Consider the following 22635-nt stretch of genomic DNA (forward strand, 5'->3'; position numbering starts at 1 on the left):
CATCCTCCTCTCCTTGTTTTCTTGTTGCTCTTCTTCCTCTTTTCTCCTTCTATGTATCCTCTCTGCCAGCCAGCCCCACGTATCCTTGCTCCTGCCTCACTATTGGCCATTCATGGCTTTCTTAGGAACACCAGGTGTTTTAGACAGGCACAGTAACACAGCTTCACAGAGTTAAACAAACGCAGCATAAACCAAAGTCACACACCTTAAAATAATATTCTTCCACTGAGAGCCCCTGAATGTTTTTTGGATGGTGAGTGAAAAGAACTACATTATCAAAAGCCTCTCTTGCTAAGAGCTGGATGACTTGGGGAGTGAGAGGGTTGTGGACAGTCATCCGGTGGTGAAGGAACTAGGAGTCTAGGTAGAACAATTGGCCAGAGCATTGAGAGAGAAAGCAGAGCTAAGATGATGGCTTAGTGGGCAACATGCTTGCTTGCACAAGTGTGGTAACCTGAGATCTGGTCCCCAACATCCATCCAAGCTGAGATTGCATCTGTAATCCTAGCACTGAGGTCCCAGAACAATACAGATGGATCCCCGGAACTCATTGGTGAGCTAGTCTAGCCAAACTGGCAAGCACTGCGTCCAGTAGGACCCTGTCTCAGAAAATCAGGCGGGAGGGCCTGGAAAGATGTGTCAGCAGTTGAGAGCCCTGGCGGCTCTTGCAGAGGACCCAGGTTCTATTCCCAGGACCCACAGGGCAGCTCTCAACAATCCATGACACCAGGTCCAGGGGATCCAATGTCCTCTTCAGGCCACGTGGGCACCAGGCACACACATTTTGCACATGCATGCATGAATGCAAGCAAAACACTCATGCACATAAAATAAAAACAATATAACTAAAAGTGTTTTAAGTAACAATAAAAAAGTAAGGTGGAAGGTGGCAAAAAAGGACACTTGACGTTGACCTCTGCCCTCCACATGCACATGTATGGACCAGTGCACCCTCACACATATGTGTACACACAATGTATACACCACTGACCCACAGACACAATGAATAAACCATAGGGAATGGAAGGGCACGTCCTGATCAGTGACCACAACAGAGCTCGAAAGGCCAACAAAGATGATGCCAAGGATGCCAGGCTCAGTGCCCACAGGAGGGCAAAGAAGAAAGGGTTCTCTTCCAAAGCAGGGAAGCCTGGAGGAAAAACAGATCTGGGAGGAACTTGTAGTGTGGGGGACGTGGGGGACATCTGGGTAGTGTCTCCCGGGAGGCTAACACACACTGGCTGCTGAAGCAGAGAGTGGAGCTCAGTGCAGCAGCCGTGGGCAAAGCAAACACAGTGTCAAACAGGTCTCATATGGTTAGGTGAGTAAGAGAGGAAGCGGGAAGCACAAAGGCTGGCAAGATTTAGTGTCACAGTCATCTCCAACCAAGGTCACTTGGAGTTCACAGTAAGAAGAGAGCCACAGGCATATTGTTATGTGGGTGGGTGGGGGGCACAGAGGGGGCATCTGGTTGGAGAGTCCCCCTGGATTCTTGTGACCTCTTTGTGTTCCAAATCACCCAAAGAGAAGGGACCCCTGCTGTTAAGGCAGGGTTATGTGCTCCAAGGCTCTGTCACTGAGCCAAATGGTAGCTAAGTATGTCCCAACCCCAAGGTGTTAAAAATCTTAAAAACAAAAGGAACACCATTTAATCCCAGCACTCGGGAGGCAGAGGCAGGCAGATCTCTGTGAGTTTGAGACCAGCCTGGTCTACAGAGCTAGTTCCAGGACAGCCTCCAAAGCCACAGAGAAACCCTGTTTCAAAACAGCCCCCCCCAAAAAAAGGGGAACATCCTTTTCCTTTTGGCCCTTCTAGAAGTGAGGTTCGGCTCTCCTGGCCCAGCTTCCCCTTCCTCCATCCCCATGGTACTCTGTGGAGACTTGGAGAACCACCTGCTGGCTGTTCACTTCCTAGCTGAGCCCCGCTGTGTTTGCTTATCTAAAAATAGCCATACACAGGCCACTTTTCTCACTGGGCCTCCCTAACCTCAATGTTTGTTTTCCTGACAATTTGGGACCTCACCTCTTCCTCACCATCCTGAGAGAACTCTCAGAGTGGTGGGGGTGTTAAAGTAGTCCTCAATACTTATTTCCTAATGATATTCTCGGCCTCCAGGAAAAGAGTAGGGGGAGGTGTGTTCCAAAAGACAGGGGTGTCACTTTGAGACTTGGTGAATGACAAGGACAGAGTTGGGGACACAGAAATCTCACTGTGCAGAGCAGGCAGCAGGTGGGGACTTCTGTTGAGACATTTGCCTGTCAGAACTGAGCTGGTTCCAGTAGCCTTAGTGTCCAGGTGCCCTAGGATCCTGGAAGGAGGACAGGCTTTACAGGGCATTCACTTAACCCTTTGTGTTTGTTTTGTTTTTTGCTTAACTGTGTGAATTCTTTGTTTGTTTTATGTAGCCTTGGTTGTCCTGGAACTTGCTCTGTAGACCAGGCTAGCCTCACAGAGATCTGCCTGCCACTGCCTTCCAAGTGCTGGGATTGAAGATTTGCACCCTCACAGCCTCCTGTGAATTCTTTTTTTTTTTTTTTTTTTTTTTTTTTTTTTTGGTTTTTTGAGACAGAGTTTCTCTGTGTCTTTGGAGGCTGTCCTGGAACTAGCTCTGTAGAACAGGCTGGTCTCAAACTCGCAGAGATCTGCCTGCCTCTGCCTCCCGAGTGCTGGGATTAAATGGTGTTCCTTTTGTTTTGTTGTTGTAGACCAGGCTGGTCTCGAACTCACAGAGATCCACCTGCCTCTGCCTCCCAAGTGCTGGGATTAAAGGCGTGCGCCACCAACGCCCGGCCTTATTTTTCAAAATACATTTATTCATTGTGTGTGGGGGCATGAGTGTGGAGGTTAGAGAATGACTTGGATAGTCAGGTTTCTCCTCCCACCATGTGAGTCCTGGAAATTGAACTCAGGTCCTCAGGCTTGACAGCAGTCTCCTTTACCTGCTTAATTATCTCACCCTGAATCATGTTTTGTTTTGTTTGGGGTTTTTGTTTGTTTCTTTGTTTTTGTGGTGAGGGAAGGGCTTTCTTTTATTTGCTTGTTGTGTTTTTTTCTCCTTAAGAGACAGTGACTTGTTACTGAGGCTGGCCCTGAACTGCTTGAGCTCAGGCAATCCATCTGCCTCAGCCTCCTGAGTAGCTGGGACAAGAGGTGCAGGACATTACACCCAACTGACAATATTTCAGTTTCAACGTACAACACTATGTATCTTCAGCTCTGTGGCAGAGGACTTGCTTGCATGTGCATGTACAAGGCCCCCGAGGTCTAAAGAAACAGATGAGGCATGTGCTCTCGGGAGACACTTTCAGAGGGTGCCACGGAGTTCAGAGTGGGAAATGAAGACCCCCTGCAGTGCACCACCAGCCAAATCCAACAGCTAGCAGGAAGGACCAGATTTGACAGGAAGGATGTTCCCTAACTACTGGAGGGGTTTGGCATCCCCAAAGATTGTTCTGGGAATGAGGAAGGAGTCTGCCATCTGTCCCCAAGGAAATTGGTTGATTGTCCTGGCAGAAACATCTACTTCTTTAGGGGTACGGGATTTAAGAGAGTTTTTTGGGGGGTGGGGTGGGGTCAGGGGTTGAAAGAAGGCAGATCCTGTGCTGACCAGAGGAAGGGATTTAAGGGTGGGCTCTTAGCTGTTTGCAATGGGGCAAAATACCTTTGGGTATTTTTCAGTGGACAAAATGTCCAGCCCTTCCTGAGAGCCAGGCTCCTGCTGCCTGGTCAACAGGTGCACAGTTCAAGGTCCTCGACCTGAACTTTCTCACCGAACCAGAGATAAGTCATCCATTTTTCACTGGCTAGGAATCATTAACCCACCTCCACCTGGATCCCCAGACTTGTTTTTCTGGCGAACGAACTGGTCACTCCCTCTGAAGGTGACAGCAGCTGAACCAGCCAGTTTCCACAGTCCACCACGAAACACCTCCCCCACTGATCACTTGGTAAGAGAGAGGAAAAAGAAACCCACCTAAAGTTGTAAAGAAAAAAATAATAAATTCAACTTAAACTACATGGCTGAGGCTGTAGCTTGTTTGGAAGTGTGCTCTCCACAAACCAGGAGTGGTGTTACAAAATCAATCCCAGCATTCAGGAGATGGAGGTCGTTCAAGGTCATTCTTGGCTACAGAAAGAATTTAAGGTCAGCCTTGGCTGCAGACACTGTTTTAGAACACACACACACACACACACACACACACACACACACACACACACACACTTGTTTATCTTGCAGTTTTGACCTGACCCACACTCTTCAGCATTACCTACCTACAGCTCACAAACAGCTGTGAGCTGTATCCTGGCTACAGTTTGTAAACAAGACTTATTCTAGCAGTACTAACATAGAAAGTAAAAGAAGCCCCTCTTTCAGCAGAGCCCAGAGACCTAGCCAGAATACAGGACTCAGCTCCAAATAAAACCAGTGCTTCTTTTTGGTAGTAAATACAATTTCGGCTGGTGTGTGTGGTGAGCCACACTCCTTCCTCTCTTGGCTCTCCTGCTGGCAAATAAACCTGAAGGAATGAGTCAATCTCACTCTAGAGAAGGTGACAGACAAGACGTCTTGCTATTTAAGGGTGGACCAGACTGCACTCTCTGGCCCCTTTCCTTCATTTTCTTCCCAAACTTCTGGTTGTCTGTAGAAAAAATGCCCAGTGTCCCTCCTGGTTAGTGTACATCACAAAGAGGGGTCCAATCCTTCCCACCCTTGGTATTTCTCAGCTTTCACTGCAACCTTCCAGCTGACATTTATATGTCCAGAGTCTTTGAGGACCCATTAGGGGCTCACTGGCATTTGTACAAATAAGAGACAATTTCAATATAAAGAGCCCTCAGTTTTGGTCACTTTGTCTGGCTCCCTGTCCCCCATACGCTGCCAGTACCTCAGAGATCAGTCAGGATTTAACTTGGAATGCCTGAGTCGTGGGACATGATGCTTGGGAAATGTTGTATAAATTGAACTGGAGAATTATTATTTTTTTTGTGTGTGTGTGTGAAGAAAATGGCAAGAATTGGAGGGAGGGGGCTAGAGTGATGATTCAGCGTTTGAAAGCATGTGCTACTCCTGCACAGGGCTCAAATTCAGCTCCCAGGACCCATAAGGGTCGCCCACAACTGCCAGGAATTCTGGCTCCACACTGACTTGCAGCAACCTCATACAGACCCATAAACATAATTAAAAATAAACCTTTAAAAAGAGTCTTTTAGTTTTTGTTTTTGTTTTTTGTTTTTAGTACCTTTAGAGCCTGTCCTGGAACTGTCTCTGGAGACCAGGCTGGCCTGCAATTTACAGAGATCCGCCAGTCTCTGCCTCCCAAGGGCTGGGATTAAAGGCGTGGCTACGCTGTGCCGCTCACGTGTGCGCACGCACACACACACACACACACACACACACACACACACACCACCCCCACCCGTGTGGGCTTTTCTTTATCTATATATCTGTTTGTTTCTGTAGTGCTGGTGACCAAACACAGAATCTCATGCATGCCCCACAACTGTTAAACGGCTGGCTGAGCTATCCTCCCCACCCCTTAGTTTGTTCTTTGGAGACAGAGTCTCGATGTCTAGCTCAAACAAGGTCTTGAACTGGCAGCCTCCTGGGTTCACCTCCTGCTAGGATTACAGGCATGCGCTATCATAGCAGGTGACGTAATTCCTTAAACAACTGGATACTTAGCTAGGCCTCCAGAAAACCAAATGTTCTGTCCACGGGATTTGCCTTTTGGGATGCCCAAGACCTTGGAGGATCCACAGTTTCTGTCTTCAGTTTTCCAACCGGCTAGGGTCCTCTGGGCTTCATCTCTTTCTGCCCATGATAAAAATTTGCTGGAAGCAGCAAGAAGGAGCTGGGAGGTCAAAGATGAGGTCTAGGAAATAGTCTCATCATGTAATCCAGAGCTGGCCTAGAGGCCCCCGCGGCCCCCTCGGCCCCCTCGGCCCCGCGGCCCCCTCCGCCCTGCCACCCCCCCCGCCCCGCCCCACATAGCAGGCAGGCTGCAACAGAGCCTGCCACAGCCTCTGCACGCTCGCAACAGGACAACAACCCCGCTCTGAACCCTTATCGCACAGTGAGCATTCTCCCTCTGAAGATAGCTCTCAGTCTGCTCGCCACATGCTGAGCACGTGATAGAACCCCGCCTGACACAGAGATCCCAACTCCTCTCCCTGCAGAGACCCAGACAGTGGCCTTTGGATGCTTTGTCAGAGAAAACGCTGTTTCTCTTCAACTCCCCTCAATCCATAGAAACTCGAGTCCTAGGATCACCGCAGCGGATACTCAATACACTCTAGGAAGACTTACCTGATAGAGGGGAAGGGCTGTCTCTTCTGCTGTGACAGCCTCCCGATGGCCCCCAAAGCCTTGACAGTCCCAGCCTCCTAACACACTGAGCACCTGCTTCCTCTGTGGCCACGAAGAGCCAATTCCACCTCACCCTCTCTCCAGGTTAGAGACAACGTGGGTAGGGCAATCAGAATCTGCCAGAGATAACGGCGGCCCTTGATGGTAGAGATGAATGATGCCAGATCTCACCTCTAGGTCCAAAGCACATACCCTGAGAGATGTGCCCATCGTTTCCTGCATGGGACGCCGTCAGCTTTCTCTACAGATTTAGGGAGTCTGGATTTCTTCTCACTGCCCCAAACCTAATCCCTATGTGAAAGTACGGATTGCTGCCGGGAAAACCATGTGGGCTCTCAAGTCTTTTTTTGTTTTGTTTTGTTTGTTTGTTTGTTTGTTTTTCGAGACAGGGTTTCTCTGTGACTTTGGAGCCTATCCTAGAACTTGAACTCACAGAGATCCGCCTGCCCCTGCCTCCCGAGTGCTGGGATTAAAGGCATGGGCCACCAACGCCCGACTGGCTCTCAAGTCTTTTATTCCTACTGGTTCTAAAGCCTTTTCTCAAAAATGACTAAGATGAGGCAGAGACTTAGCGCACTTGCTGGAGTAAGCAGCTAGCACGCAGGAAGTCCTGGGCTGGATACACAGCACCGAGTACACAGGGTGTGGCAGGGCATGCCCATGGTGCAGCACCTGGGAGACAAGAGGGTTTAAGACCACGGTTATCCTTGTGTACATAGTGAATTTGTGAGCCTTCAAGGCAGGAGATCTGATGCCAAAGGACAAATCCTTTTCGAAAACTAAAAATTTCTACCTTTTCCTCTAGAGTCTCCAGTTGCCAACTTATTAGATTCCTATTTAGTCACATGTCGCCCGGCGTTGGTGGCACACGCCTTTAATCCCAGCACTCGGGAGGCAGAGGCAGGTGGATCTCTGTGAGTTCGAGACCAGCCTGGTCTACAAGAGCTAGTACCAGGACAGCCTCCAAAGCCACAGAGAAACCCTGTCTCGAAAAACAAAAACAAAAAAAACAAAAAACAAAACAAAACAAAAAAATATAGAGAGTCACATGTCACAAGCTCATTTTATTGTGTAGCTCAGAGCTGGCATACTTGTCTAGCATGCTTGATGCTCTATATTGGATTTCCAACAACAACACACACACACAAGAAAAACAACTTACATCTTAAAATTCAAAAGATCTTAGTTTTTTTTTGTTTTGTTTTGTTTTTTCCGAGGCAGGGTTTCTCTGTGTAGCTTTGGAACCTGTCCTGGCCTCAAAAGATCTTAGTTTTAAGGTAACTCAGTGAATTAATCACTGCATTAAAAAAATTATTGCTCTAAGGCTGGGCAAGACGACTCATCAGGGAAAAATGCTTGCCGCCAAACCTGAGGACCTGAGTTCAATCCCTGGTGCTCTCATGGTGGGAGGAGAGACCTGACTCCCGACAGTCATCCTCCAATCTAGACACATGCATTTTGTCACACACATGTACACATGTACACACACTCACACACACTCACACGCACTTACATGAAAAACTTTATAAACAATTGTTTACTTGCCCTAAGAAATATAAAAATCAATATTGGAAAGGTTGTTGGCTTCCCAAACCAGAGGTAGACCCCGGACCCACAAGAAGTTAATGGAAGGCCAACAGAGTGCCAGTTCCCAGGACAGCAGCACCTAGTGTACGTTTTGTGTATTTTAAATTAATAACTTAAAACGTCAGTCCCCACAGCGGTAAACTTCCCTTTGTCTCCAAATTAATGCAGCTGCAGACTTCAAAAAGCAGACACCCTTGCAGGAGCCATGGTGGAAACAGACTCTGCCCCGAGTCTCTGGCCTGGCTTCAAGGACCAGGGAGGAGGACAGCCCCTAGCACTGTCAAGCAGTGTGCCCAGGTTAATAATTGGCTCTGCCAATGGCAGATCAGGCTGTTTTTGTGTGCCTGTTTTGCTATTTTACGTAAATCGCCCTGAACATGTTTGCATTAACCTACTGATGATGCATGCACCTTTGATCAATAGATTTTAGACAAAAGTGGTTTTTGAGTCCAAAGATCAGGGCTGGGTTGACCCACAGACTGCATCCAGGGCATATAAAACAGGGGCACGGGGCAAACTGATAGCAGAGCAATCACCATCAAGCCTGGACTCACTGCACGGGCTCTGCTGCCAGCTTCCCGAGGTACCAAGGCAGTCAGGATGGAGGAAGGAATGAACGCCCTCCACGACTTTGGGATCCAGTCCACCCGCTACCTCCAAGTGAATTACGAAGACTCGCAGGACTGGTTCATCTTAGTGTCTGTGATCGCTGACCTCAGGAATGCCTTCTACATCCTCTTCCCCATCTGGTTCCATCTTCAAGAGACTGTGGGCATCAAACTCCTTTGGGTGGCAGTGATTGGGGACTGGATCAACCTCGTCTTTAAGTGGTAAGCACCACGCCGAGGGATGCTTAGCAGGGAAGGAGGCTGCATTCTCCCTAGAAATGACTGTCCTTCAGCAGGGCCACTCCACACTGCTCACAGAGCCACAGGTTAGACCTCCCTTGGCTTGGGAGTATCAACAGAAAGAATAAAGACAGTGGGAATCCCACCAGTGCCTGGGAACAGGGAAAGTCTATTTTAAACACCAAAGGAGTGAAAAGTCAGAGTGTAGTCTTTGTTCTAGTTTATTTTGCCTTATTATTTTTGAGATAGGGTCTTGTGTAGCCCAGGATGGCTTCAAATTGACTATGTAACAGTGAATGACCTCAAATTCCTCTTCTGCTGGGATTACAGGTGTGTGTTCCCACGTGCAGGTTAGCATCCTGGGAGTTTGAACCTGGGGCTTTGAGCATGATAGCAAGGACGGAACCAAATGAGCTGCATAAAACCAGCCCCTGAGTGCAGGTTTTAAAGAAGCCGTTTTATTACTTTGAAGAAGAATGGGTACTTTAGAAATAGATGCAGGAAAGAAGCAGGGTGGCTGAGAAAAGGAAGCCAATAATCCAACGTTTTGGTTAGGTAGTGAGAAGTAACCCAGATAGCTGGGACCTTGCTCTGCCACTTTCCAACTGTGTGTCCTCAGAAAGCTACATGAACTCTCTGAGGTTGTTTTAGAGTCTATAGATTTTTGATTCTCTCCAGAATCTTAATAATAATCACAGTGGACTATGTGCAGTTTGTATTTATTATTTATTGAGCAGTTACTATGTGCCAGGCTCTCTGTGTGTGTGTGGGGGGTCTGTGTGTACATTCGTGTGTGTGTGTGTGTGTGTGTGTGTGTGTGTGTGTGTGTGTATGTGTGTGTGTGTACACGTGCATGCAATTGCTCAGGCATCCACCACCAAGGATCACCCTCAGCCACAGGCCTTGTGTTTTTCTGTGGAGGAGCTACTTATGTTACAGGCCAGAGAGCAAGGCTAAGAGTTCACTGGTGGCATGAACATGGGATGAACATCGTTCCTCCACGGCAGAGGCTGCCAATGCTCTGAAGAACTGAGTTATAGCTAGTGGGGTGGGGTGGGGGAATGAGACAGCAGCCCTGGTTTTTATGACTGGCAAGGATCCATGCTGTAAATTCTCCCACTGTGGGACTATCTAAGCTATTGATGGTTCTTGGCTTGAAAAGAATCAATAAATGCTGGCTTGGCCTATTTCCTCAGCTAGAAAATGAAGAGGCCCAGCTTTACCATCCATAGAATTATCTGTCTGTTATCAGGTGATTGTGTGTGTGTGTGTGTGTGTGTACACATGTTTATGTGTGTGTACATGTTTGTGGAGGCCAGAGCAGTCATTCCTCAGAAAATTTCACATGGTCTGTGATTGGACCAGAGCTTGATGAATGGATCCACCAACCTGTATACATTGCTGTATGCTACCATGCACAGGTTTGGTTTTTTCTTTTCTTTTTTTGGGGGGGGGGTTGAGACAGGGTTTCTCTGTGACTTTGGAGGCTGTCGGGGAACTAGCTCTTGTAGACCAGGCTTGTCTCACAGAGATCTGCCTGCCTCTGCCTCCCGAGTGCTGGGATTAAAGGTGTGTGCCACCAACGTCCGGCACAGGTTTGGGTTTTTTGTTTTTGTTTGTTTTGTTGTTGTTGTTTTGGTTTTTTGTTTATTTTGATGGCTTCTGGTGATGGAATCAGGTCCTCCTGTTTCATAGCAGGTACTTTACCTACTGAGACATTCCCAGCCCTTTCTCTACTTTACTTGTGGACTTTGTTTTTGGTTCTTTTGAGACAGAGTCTTACTATGTAGCTTTGGCTGCCCTGGAACTCACTCTGTAGACCAGGCTGGCCTCAAACTCACAGAGATCTACCTGCCTTTGCCTCCAAGATGTTGGGATTAAAGCCGTGCACCAACACTCCTGAATTTTGATTGTGTTTTTTAAGATGGGGCTGGTGGGGGGGAAGAGTGGGAAGCAGGAGCAGCATCAAAGAATCATCTCATTCTGTAGCCCAGGCTAGCCTGGAACTGATGAAATAGTCTAGTCTGGTCTTGATGAAATAGTCTAGTCTGGTCTTGATGAAATAGTCTAGTCTGGTCTTGATCCATGCCTCCTCTGAAGTGCTGGGATTACAAGTGTGAGCCACCAGGCCTAGCTTCTTTGTTTTTAGGTTCTGTGGGGTGGGCTTGAACCTGAATGCAGAGCCTTGCCCATCCTTTTTATGCCTGAGCTGCATCCTCAGCCCATGGGATTTTTTCCTTAAAGGACAAAGTCTCTTACTGTGTAGCCTAGACTGACCTCCAACTTATGATCCTTAAGCCTCGGGCTTTGGGGGCTAGGAATAGAGGTATGCACAACTGTACCCAGTTCCAGGGCATTCTTTGTTTTGTTTCTGAGTCAAGGACTCACGTGACATCAGTAGGCCTGAAACTCGGTAAGTAGCTGAAAATTACTGTGAACTTTTAAACCTCCTCTTCCATTGGGCAAGAGCTAAGATTACAGGTGTGTGCCTCCCTGCCTGGTGTGAGTGTGTGTGTGCGCGCGCGCTCGCGCTCACGGAGGTCAGAGGATAGCTTTCAGGAGTCTATTCTCTCCTTCCACTCTGTGGATACCAAGGATATCAGGACTCGGGTCATCAGGCTTCTGGGCAAGTGCCTTTACCTGCCCATCCATCTTGCTGGCCCTCTCCTGGTGATTCTTAAGATCCATCTCTAGTCCTCACATTCTTTGGTCATATGTAGTAAAAGTCTTTAAAAGTAGAACAAATTGGGTTCTGGATTGAATCAAAGGCCTCAAACATGCTAATCAAGTTGAGGTGGTGGCTCAGTCAGCAAATGTTTATCGTATATAAGCCCAAGGACCTGAATTTGATCCTTTGAACCCATGTGAAAAGGCTGAGCATGGTGGCTGGGCATGGTGGCATGAATTTGTAATTCCAACACTGGTGCCGTGAAGACAGGCAGTTTAGTTAGGGTTTCTATTGCTGTGAAGAGACACCATGACTATGGCAACTCTTATAAAGGAAAACATTTAATTGGGGCTGGCTTACAGTTTCAGAGCTTTGGTCCATTATCATCATGGCAAATCATGGCGGCACACAGGCAGACACGGTGCTGGAGGAGCTGGGAGTTCTACATCTTGACCCACACACAGGCAGCGGGAGACTGCCTACCACACCAGGCGTAGCTTGAACATATGAGACCTCAAAGCCCACCCCCATAGTAACACAAGGCCACACCCACTCCAACAAGGCCACACCTCCTAATAGTGCCAAGTATTTAAATATGTAAGTCTATAGGGGCCATACCTATTCAAACCACCACACAGGTGGAACACTGGAGTTAATCTAACCTGAGTGGTGAGCTTCAGGTCAGCGAGAGGCCCAGTGTCAAGGAGGTCGATGGCCTTTTGGGGGTTGTCCTCTGAGCTCCACAGCAGCTGTGCACCCACACACACATACATTAGAGAGATTGGGGGTGCAGGTAAAGAAGGAGAAAGGGAGGGATCAGGATCTTGCTGTGTTGCCTCGGCTAGCCCCAAAGTCTTGGTCTGATGTGGTCCTCCTGCATCAGCCTTCCAAATAGCTAAGGCTACCACTGCATCTGAATAGATGTTTGAATGTTTGAATAGATAATACATTCACCTGTTAAAATTTCCAAAGTTGCCAGGTGGTGGTGGCGCACACCTTTAATGCCAGCACTCAGGAGGCAGAGGCAGGCAGATCTCAGTGAGTTTGAGGCCAGCCTGGTCTACAAAGCAAGTTCCAGGACAGCTAGGGCTATTACATAGAAAAGCCCTGTCCTGAAAAAAAAATTTCTGAAGTTATCTACTGTTTCATATGAAGTCCCCCCAGGCCTCTCCCAGGCAAAGGGAGATAAATACCTCCAAAGGTGATAAATACTCAAGCTTCTCTCTCTCTTTGAAAGTGTGGGCTTCCTGCAAAATCACGCACTGAGTCACTCAGACAGGCTCTGCTTTCCACAGGATTCTTTTTGGACAGCGGCCATACTGGTGGGTCCTGGACACGGACTACTACAGCAACACCTCGGTGCCCCTGATAAAACAGTTCCCTGTCACCTGTGAAACTGGACCAGGTGAGAGAGAGTCCCAGCCACTGAAGTGAGGCGGACGTTGTTCTTCATAGACATGCACCAACATCCTTTGTGGGTTATGCTGACCTTGACGGGGTCTGAGGGTCTGAGGACAGCCATTGCTTCATTCTTTTATCACAATTTAATTTGTCTCTCATTTAGTACATTTGAACCCTAATTTTTGGCAGCAGGGCCTTCCATTGCAATTTGGGAAATCTGAGGGACACTTCCAGAATTAAAGTTACCAGTCAAAGAGAGGCAGGTCCACACCCACAGGCAAAAGACTAGTCAGAGTAACTGAGTCATAGCCCTGTATCTGGAGAGGTGAGAGTGATTGAAAGAAGTCTGAGCCCTTATTGTCCTTCCTAGAAGCCTGGCCTAGTGACCAAGGTCCTCTAAGCAGACTGTCCCATTCCTCAAGTTACCCAAAGTTTTTGTCTTTTGGGGGGATTGTGTAGGCAGAGTTTTTCTGTCCACCAGCCAGCTCCCAAATAACCACACAGAGACTTATTATTAACCATAAATGCTGGGCTGATAGCTTGGGCTTGTTACTCACTAACTCTTACATCTTAAATGAACTCGTATTTGTTATCTACAGTCTACCATGAGGCAGAACCTTTTCAGCACATTCTCCTGCTTCTCTCCCTGTCTCCTTTTGACTCCTTGTGACTCCGCCCTTCTTCTTCCCGGCATCCTCTCAGTTTGTCTCTTCCTCCTAACCTCTTTCTGCCTAGTTATTGGCCTCTTATTAAACCAATGAGAAGATGCCTTGACAAAGACACATCTCCAGTGTACAAAAAGATTATTTCAAAACAGGATTATTGGGCTGGAGAGATGGCTTGGGGTTAAGAGCACTGACTGTTCTTCCAGAGGTCCTGAGTTCAATTCCCAGCAACCACATGGTGGCTCACAACCACCTTGAATGAGATCAGCTGCCCTCTTCTGGCCTGCACTGTATACATGATAAATAAATAAATCTTAAAAAACAAACAAACAAACAAAAAACCAGGGTTGTTTCTTTGCTTCGAGGTAGGTTCTCATGTAGGCCACAATGGCCCAAAACTCACTATGTGATTGAAGAGGATCTTGACTTTCTGATCCTCCTGCCTCCCAGACCTCCTGAGATAGCAGATATGCCAGGCTTCTGTGTATGATAGACAAGTACTCTAGCAACTGATTCACATCCCCTGACCAACCTGTGTTTTGTTAGATATAGCCAGATAGGTCAAAGGATAGATATTTTTGTAATAGAAATATCCAGGCTGGGCAGCAGTGGCTCATACCTTTAGTCCCAGAACTTGGGAGGCAGAGGCAGAGGCAGAGGCAGGAAGATCTCTGTGAGTTTGAGGCCAGCCTGGTCTACAGAGAGAGTTCCAGGACAGCCTCCAAAGCTACACAGAGAAACCCTGTCTCAAAAAAGAAAGAAGGAAAGAAAGAAAGAAAGAAAGAAAGAAAGAAAGAAAGGAAGGAAGGAAGGAAGGAAGGAAGGAAGGAAGGAAGCAACATCCAGTAAGTGCTTCCCAGAAAGTCTCAGTGCTCTTGTCCCCTCCTCAGGATTCCTTCCCTGTCCTTCTGCTAGGAAACATCTTGGATGTTCAGTCTCAGAGACCATTGGTTTTAATTAAGGACGTACCATGTGCCAAGCCCTGTTTGAGATGCCTGAGATACCTTTGCTGGCTAACAAAACAAAGGTCCTGGACACAGAGCTGAAGTTTGAAGGGGGTATGGTGTGTCAGAATACAAAAATTATAATAGATCAGTAAAACAGACTGTTAGAAGATGGTGATTTGAGTGCAAAAAGAAGACAGGGAAGAGAGAAGAAGAGGCTGGAGAGATGACTAAGCAGTTAAGCGCACAGGCCACTCTTCCAAAAAAGCCCAGGCTCAATTCCGAGCATCCATGTGGCATCCCACAGATATCTGTAGCTTCAGTTTCAGGGGATCCAATGCTTCTATGGATACTTCATGCACATGGCAAACAGACATACACACAGGCAAAACACACAAACACGTAATGCTTTTTTAATAGGAGAGGAGAGAGAGTTTGTCCATGAGATTTGCTGGAAGGCTGACTGGAGTGGAGATGACAGAACAGTTGATAACTCTCCAGGGGAAGGGATGTGCAGATGGCAAAGTCCAGTGTGACTAAATCTCACATGATCCACAAGGAGCTCTCAAACTGGAGATGTCTCTAATACAGACCAGTTATGGAATACGGGCTTTACCTAGGTATAGAGGATAACCTTGATTAAGATGGCTGTCTTCAATTCAAAGCCAAGCCCACAAATGGCTGAGAGCTAAGGACAACCTACACTTATGTTCATAGCATCTGGAAAACCAATGTCCTGTCTAAGAGGGGATATGGATGGCAGATATCAAGAACAGGTGTAAGTTAGTCAGAGAAAAAAAGAGTTAGCCAGAGGGATTATGGGAGAAGAGCACCACTGATAACGTTTAGGGCAAGCAATGAGGCAGTGTGGCCAGAGCACAGAGAGAAGGAAAATAGAAGGGGACTGAGGGCTGACAGATCAACGTGTAATTTGCACACACAATGTCTTGATTGCTGAGCAACCGCTAGACCATCTGAAACTACAAAGGCAGTGATGACCTCTCTGTTTTTGCTGGCCACCATACATCCAGATCCTGGCACAATCTGGCACATAGTATGAATTCAGTTTGCTAAATAATTGAATTATAGATAAATGAGTGAATAGTAAGAAGGAGGAATAGTTAGAGGGAAGGCATGATTAATGGATGGGTTGATGGATGGGTGGAGGTGGGAACGATACCTTGGCAGTTTCTCAAACGGAAATCTTTCCATCTTTAGTCTATTCATCTCCTTTCTGTCATTTAGGGAGTCCTTCTGGCCATGCCATGGGTGCAGCTGGTGTATACTACGTAATGGTCACCTCTACCCTCTCTATCTTTCGTGGAAAGAAAAAGCCAACATATGGATTCCGGTAAGAACTCACCACCGGGGATGTGGGTGAGCAGGAAGTTGCCAGCTCTGTTGCTGACACAGAGTTGTTCTTGCTTCCACTAGCCCCTCTTCACAGGTACAGTTGCCATGAGCAACAGTTGGAGCACTTCTGCTGCGAGTTAACATCAAAGCCACAGAATGTTAGGGCCGGAAGGGACCCACTAGGACAGCCCTTGGTTTAGACAAGTAAACAAAACTTTCCACCTTGGACAGGAATTCAAAAGATCATCTAGAGCACTGATTCTCAACCTGTGGGTAATGACCCCTTTGGGACTGACTATCAGATTTTTACATTATGATTCATAACAGTAGCAAAATTACAGTTATGAGGTAGCAACAAAATAATTTTATGGCTGGGGTCACCACAACATGAAGAACTATATTAAAGGGTTTCGGCATTAGGTAGGTTGAGAACCAGTGATCTAAAGAACATGGCAGAGCTTGGATTAAGTTCATTATTTCATCCATATGTTTATGGGTTTGGTTCCGTTATTCAAACTCAGGACTTTGTGCATGTTGCATAACTACCCTATCACTGAGCTATGTCCCCAGCATAAAAAAAAAGCCAGTTAGTGATAGTGCAAGTCTTTTGTTTTTTGTTTGTTTTTGTTTTTGTTTTTGTTTCTCTGTGTAACAGTCCTGGAACTCACTTTGTAGACCAGGTTGACCTTGAATTCACAGAGATCTGCTTACCTCTACCTCCTGAGTGTGATGGTGCAAGTCTTTAATCCCATCTCTCTGGGGGCAGAGGAAGGTGAATCCAGGATAGCCAGAGCTACACAGAGAAACCCTGTCTTGAAAAACAAAAACAAACAAACAAACAAACAAAAAAACCAACCTGGAGTCACCTCATAGGTTAAAATAGACAGACATAAGATATGCATAATGTGAGGACCCTAGGTATGCAGTTACAGTTTAAATACTTAGTTATCAGACAGATAAAATTGGGTGGTTAAGCCAGGCTTGGTGGCACATGCCTTTAATCCCAGTATTCAGGAGGCAGAGGCAGCAGGATCTCTGTGAGTTTGAAGCCAGCCTGATCTTACAGAGTGAGTTCCAGGAGAGCCAGGGCTACACAGAGAAATCCTATCTTGAAAAACAAAACAAAACAAAAAAGTGGGAGTAGTTAAAATGCATATAAAAGGGGACTAAGGGGATTAAGAACACTTCCAGAGACTCTGGGTTCAGTTCCCAGCACCTATATGGTGGTTCACCATAGTCTGTAACCCCAGTTCTAGGAGATCCAACTCCATCTTCTGACCTCTGTGGACACCAGGCATGCACGTGGTATACAACCATACATGCAACCAAGACACACATACACATTAAAATATCATATAAATGATGCAGGCATGGTGGCACCTGAGAAGTAGAGGATCAGGAGTCCAAGATTATCCTTGGCTACATAGTGAGTCTGACGTCCACCTGGGCTATATAAGGCCCTTCTGAAGAAAAATAAATAAATAAAAACCCTTTAGGACTGGAGAGATTGCTCAGTAGGTTAAGGTGCTTGCTATGTAATCCTCATGAAGGTGAAGGAGAAAACCAACCCCACAAAGCTGTCCTCTGACTTTCATACACATGGTGCCACGGATGTATTCCACTCAGCAGAGAGAGCCGTCTCAATACTCGAAACCGCTTTACGCTCTCAAAACTTGCTCTTATGGACATACTTCCCCCGGCAAGGACACACCTCCTAATCCTCCCCAAACAGAGCCATCACCTGGAGATCAAGTAACAAATGCCTGAGAATACAAGGGAGATCTTATTCAAGCCACCACAAGCATCTTGCATTTTTGAGCTTTTGAGCTGGACTCAATTTCTAAAACTTCCTCTGATGGCGCCTCAGTTTGCCAGGCTCCTCCATTCCCATTAGGGCCGTTTTCTTTGGAGAAGGATCGACATTTGGGTTTTGAAGTGCTTGCCTATTCTCTTGCAGGTGTTTGAAACTCATCTTGTGGTTGGGATACTGGGCGGTGCAACTGAACGTCTGTCTGTCCCGGATCTACCTCGCGGCTCACTTTCCCCACCAGGTTGTGGCTGGAGTCTTGTCAGGTACCCGCAGCTCTGACTTCTTCCCTACCCACGCCTTATTTCTTCTGGACCTTCCTTGCTCAGCAAGGCCTCGGTGCCATCAGCCTTTCATTGGTTTCAAAGTCAAGGGTGGGTGGGGGGGGGGAGGCTAAGGAAGTGGCTTTGTCTATAAACCAGCATGAGGATATGAATTTGATTCCCAGCACCCTCATAAAAAGGCAGCCACAGCGGCACATGCCTGTAATCCCAGAGCTGGGGAGGCAGAGACAGGAGGATCCCTGGAGCTCACTTGGTAAGCTGAGCTCCTGGTCCCAGGGGCAGACCCTATAAAACAAACAAGCAAAACCAACAAGGTGGATGACCCTGAGGAACAACACCTGAGGCTGACCTCTGGATTCCACAGCATCCATACCTACAATTTGAAATTCTTAGTTTCTACAGTGTTCCCAAAGCTATACAACTAAAAATGTCCCAGAAAACCTAACTCACCCAACTGTTTAAAGTCCCCAAGCTTCTTTTTTTCTTTTTCCTTTTTTAAAAAATTTATTCATTTATTATGTATATAATGTTCTGCCTGCGTGTCTGCCTGTAGGCCAGAAGAGGACATCAGATCTCATTATGAGATGATTGGAAGCTACCAGGTGGTTGCTGGGAATTGAACTCAGAACCTCTGGAAGAGCAGTCAGTGTTTTTACTTCTGAGCTATCTCTCCAGCTCCCCCCACACACACCTTTTTTTTTTTTGTTTTGTTTTGTTTTGTTTTTTGGTTTTGGTTTTTCAAGATAGGGTTTCTCTGTATTGTTTTGGAGCTTGTCCTGGAACCAGGCTGGCCTGGAACTCAGAGAGATCCGCCTGCCTCTGCCTCCCTCACACCTCTGCTGGGATTCACAGGTGTGAGCCACCAACACCTGGCTTTTGTTTTGGTTTTTTTTAAGATTTATCTATACAGTGTTTTGCCTAAATGCATGCCTGCAGGCCAGAGAGGGCACCAGATCTCATTACAGATGGTTGTGAGCCACCGTGTAGTTGCTGGGAATTGAACTCAGGACCTCTGGAAGAGCAGTCAGTGCTCTTAACCACTGAGCCATCTCTCCAGTCACATCAGTAAGCTTCTTACATTCTTTATTTCTCACTGATCTTTAATTTGAAGCAGCTCCTAGTTCCTTTTCAGAGAACCTATCAAATGTGCAATGCCTTGGGAGAATTGATTATTGAAATACATTCCTTTGCAGACCTAGCAGATGTCTGCAGCTGGTGTTCTCTCCTGGGCTCAGAGGTTTGTGCATTTGCATTTGCTGAGATCAAATTAGAAATAAAAGATTTAGAGTAAACATTTAAAAACAAAAACAAAAACAGGGGCTTGAGAGATGGCTCAGCAGTTAAGAGAACTAGCTGCTCTTCCAGAGGACTGGGGTTCAATTCCTAGCACCCACTTGGCAGCTCACAACTGGCTGTAACTCTAGTTCCAGAGGACCTGACACCTATGGCAAAATATCAAAGCACATAAAATAAAGTTAAATAAAAAACAACAACAACAAAAAAACTCTATAAAGCAATATCTAGATTTGGGGCTGGGGGAGGGGCAGAACAAATGAAAGCCTGAGTTTGATCCCTGGAACCCACATGGCGGCAAAGAACCAACTCCAACTAGCTGTCCTCTGATTTCCACATGGGAGCTATTGTACATGTGCCCACGCACATACACACAAACACAAAATAGATGAAATGTGTGAAAAATAAAAATAAAGCAAGGCAGCAGTGTGGCGCAGGCCTTTAATCCCAGCACTCGGGAGGCAGAGGCAGGCGGATCTCTGTGAGTTCGAGGCCAGCCTGGTCTCCAGAGAAAGTTCCTGGACATCCAGGGCTACGAAGAGAAACTTTGTCTTGGAAGAAACAAAAATAGACAAACAAATAAGTATAAAAATAAAAATGAACATATGCTTCTAGAAACTGTGTCACACAACAAGTTTGGGGATGTTTGGCTAGAGAGAAAAATGTTATCAGCTGCATGACCGAGGGGTCAAATTAACAACTTACCAACTTCTGTGGAAGGAACTGAGACCAACAGATGATATTAAAGGGTGACAACGGTCTGAGTGGATTAAGGCATTTTCTACCAAGCCTGACAACCTGAGTTTGCACCTGGGACCCACATGGTAGAAAGAACTAACTCCTGTAACTTGCCCTTTGACCCCCCCCACAGGTGCCATGTCACATGTATGCCTGCCCACCCACAAACAGACATACATACACATACCCAATAAATAAATAGATGTAGTGAAATTTAAAATAAATAAGTAAACAAAAGAGGACAAGTTCATCCAAAACAGAATGAATGGGCTTGTCTGGTGGGAACACGCTCCAGAAACAGGACCCACCACACACACACACACACACACACACACACACACACACACAACAGGAAACTCAAATTCAGTGAAAAGATGTATGTGACACAGTTCTTTCACCTGAAGGACACTATGTTGTGCCTTTAGAACCTCCACTTTAGTGTGTGACTTAATTTCACCTGGTGGGATGATGGCCTGTCACCCATTGCAACCTCTATTTCTCACAGTGCTTTCTTCTGCACAGGTATTGCTGTGGCTGAAACTTTCAGCCACATCCGGGGCATCTACAATGCTAGCCTCAAGAAGTATTTTCTCATCACTGTCTTCCTCTTTGGTTTCGCCCTTGGATTTTACCTGCTGCTAAAAGAGCTGGGGGTGGACCTGCTATGGACTTTGGAGAAAGCCAAGAGATGGTGTGAGCGGCCGGAATGGGTCCACCTCGACACCACACCCTTTGCCAGCCTCTTTAAAAACCTGGGAACCCTCTTTGGGTTGGGGCTGGCCCTCAACTCCAGCATGTACCGGGAGAGCTGCAAGGGAGAACTCGGCAAGTCACTCCCGTTCCGCCTTGCCTGCATTGTGCCCTCCTTGGTCCTCCTGCACCTCTTTGACACTTTGAAACCCCCATCCCAGGTTGAACTGGTTTTCTACGCTTTGTCTTTCTGCAAGAGTGCGACGGTTCCGTTTGCATCTGTCAGTCTTATCCCCTACTGTCTAGCCCGGGCTCTGGGCCAGACACACAAGAAGTCTTTGTAAGGGATGTGAGATCCTTGGTGTTTAAAGTCAACAACCATGCAAAGGGTTGGGGCCTACAAAGCCTCCTGCATTCGAGGCCCGAGGTGTTCACATCAGCCCTGGTAGCCCTGTCTTTCTCTGCTAACTTAACCAAAAAGGTGAAATTTTAAATGCTAACAGGGCTCTTTGAGAAAACCTTGAGAGCTAGAAGTTGGGTCATTTTGGAATTTTCCCCGAAGACTCACTTGCTGCTCTCCTGTCAGACAGAGAAAAGCAAGCCCAGGCTAGAGATCCTGACTGAGACTTCTCTCCCTGTGCAGAATGCTCCCAGCTGGGAAAAGGGCACAGTGCATTTGCTAGGAAGAGCAAGAAGGACCAGGAGGTGGGCAAGAGTTTTGTGTATTGAGCAAACCACATTCCAGGCCTTGTCTAAACGGCTTCAGTTATGTCTGAGTCTTTAGATAGGACACTCTTGATAATAGTAGACAAACTTAAAGTGTAAATGAGCAGCCAGTTAAGGCGGTAATTGTGCTTCCGACTTTTCTCTACTGGGTGCTTGTGTTACTGAATGGCTATGGTGACTGTGTCACTGCACAAGTCAGAACACATAGCCATCAACTTCTCTGTCAGTCTGTCTCCTCCACAGTCTACATCTGCATTCCCTGTAATTCTCCACTGCTTCTCTGGCCCTCTAGCTGGACCCTCAGATGTCCGGCAGGCGACTGTTTGGTGCTGCTTTTTGTAGGGTTAAGTTAAACTCTGAAACCTTGGGCAAAAGGACAAGGGGAGAGCCAGGATGCCTCTCTCCAGAAGGTCACTCCGATGTTACTCTTGATTCCTGGAGCAGAAATATGACTCTTTCTCTAGCCCAAGCCAGCCAAGAACTCATTCTTAGAGGAAAAGCCAGCTCCAGCCTTCTCTGATTTGCAGGGTATATCTTTAAAACAGAAAAAACTGCTATAGCTATTTATTGAAAATTCCTTGTTTTTGCTATGAATTATACATATATTTTCACCCACACCAAACATCCTGTTCCTAGCATCTTTGAAAAAGAAAACTACACGTGTTCAGTATTTTATTAAAATGACATTTTATTTAAGAATGGAATCTTGCTCACCACTCTATTTTATTTTGTTTTTATTGTTTTCCTTTTTATTTTATATGTATGGGTATTTTACCTGCATGTATGTCTGTGCACCGTGTGCATGTCTGGTGAGTATAGATTCCAGAAGAGGGCATTGGATCTCCTAGACCCAGAGGTACAGTTGTTGTCAGCTGCCATGAGGGTGCTGGGTATTGAACCCAGTCCTCGTAACACATGTAAACATGTCAAGCATGGTAGTACACATTTGTAATACCAGCAATGGTGAGATGGGAGGTGGTGACAGGCTGAACCCCAGCTTAGTGTGTGAGGTGGCTGGCGCTTCAGGCCAATGAAAGATCCTGTCTCAAAAGGTGGAAGGTGCTTAAGAAACAACACAGAGAGAGTGGGGGGGAGGACATGGTAGGAAAAGATCTTTATTGCAAGCTGGCTAATAGGAGTTTAGAGGGCCATCTTCCTGGGAGACTGACTTCAGGGCAGCTTATATAGGAAATAGTGATTGCAGACTGATGGGGATACAGCTGTGGATGTGTGTATTCAAATGACACCCATCTAATCACCAAG

The 22635-nt window shown here is 46.6% G+C and overlaps 1 protein-coding gene across 1 annotated transcript; it reads left to right on the top strand.

Moving 5' to 3' along the window:
* The first annotated feature begins 8555 nt into the window (after positions 1–8555).
* Positions 8556–20990, top strand: G6pc (glucose-6-phosphatase catalytic subunit). The gene is made up of 5 exons (XM_027428071.2): positions 8556–8785; positions 12767–12876; positions 15727–15832; positions 17792–17907; positions 20479–20990. Exons 1-5 carry the CDS (start codon positions 8556–8558, stop codon positions 20988–20990), a joined length of 1074 nt encoding a protein of 357 aa, XP_027283872.1.
* Positions 20991–22635: the final 1645 nt, after the last annotated feature.

Source organism: Cricetulus griseus, chromosome 7 (genome assembly GCF_003668045.3).
Source record: "Cricetulus griseus strain 17A/GY chromosome 7, alternate assembly CriGri-PICRH-1.0, whole genome shotgun sequence".
NCBI lineage: Eukaryota > Metazoa > Chordata > Mammalia > Rodentia > Cricetidae > Cricetulus > Cricetulus griseus.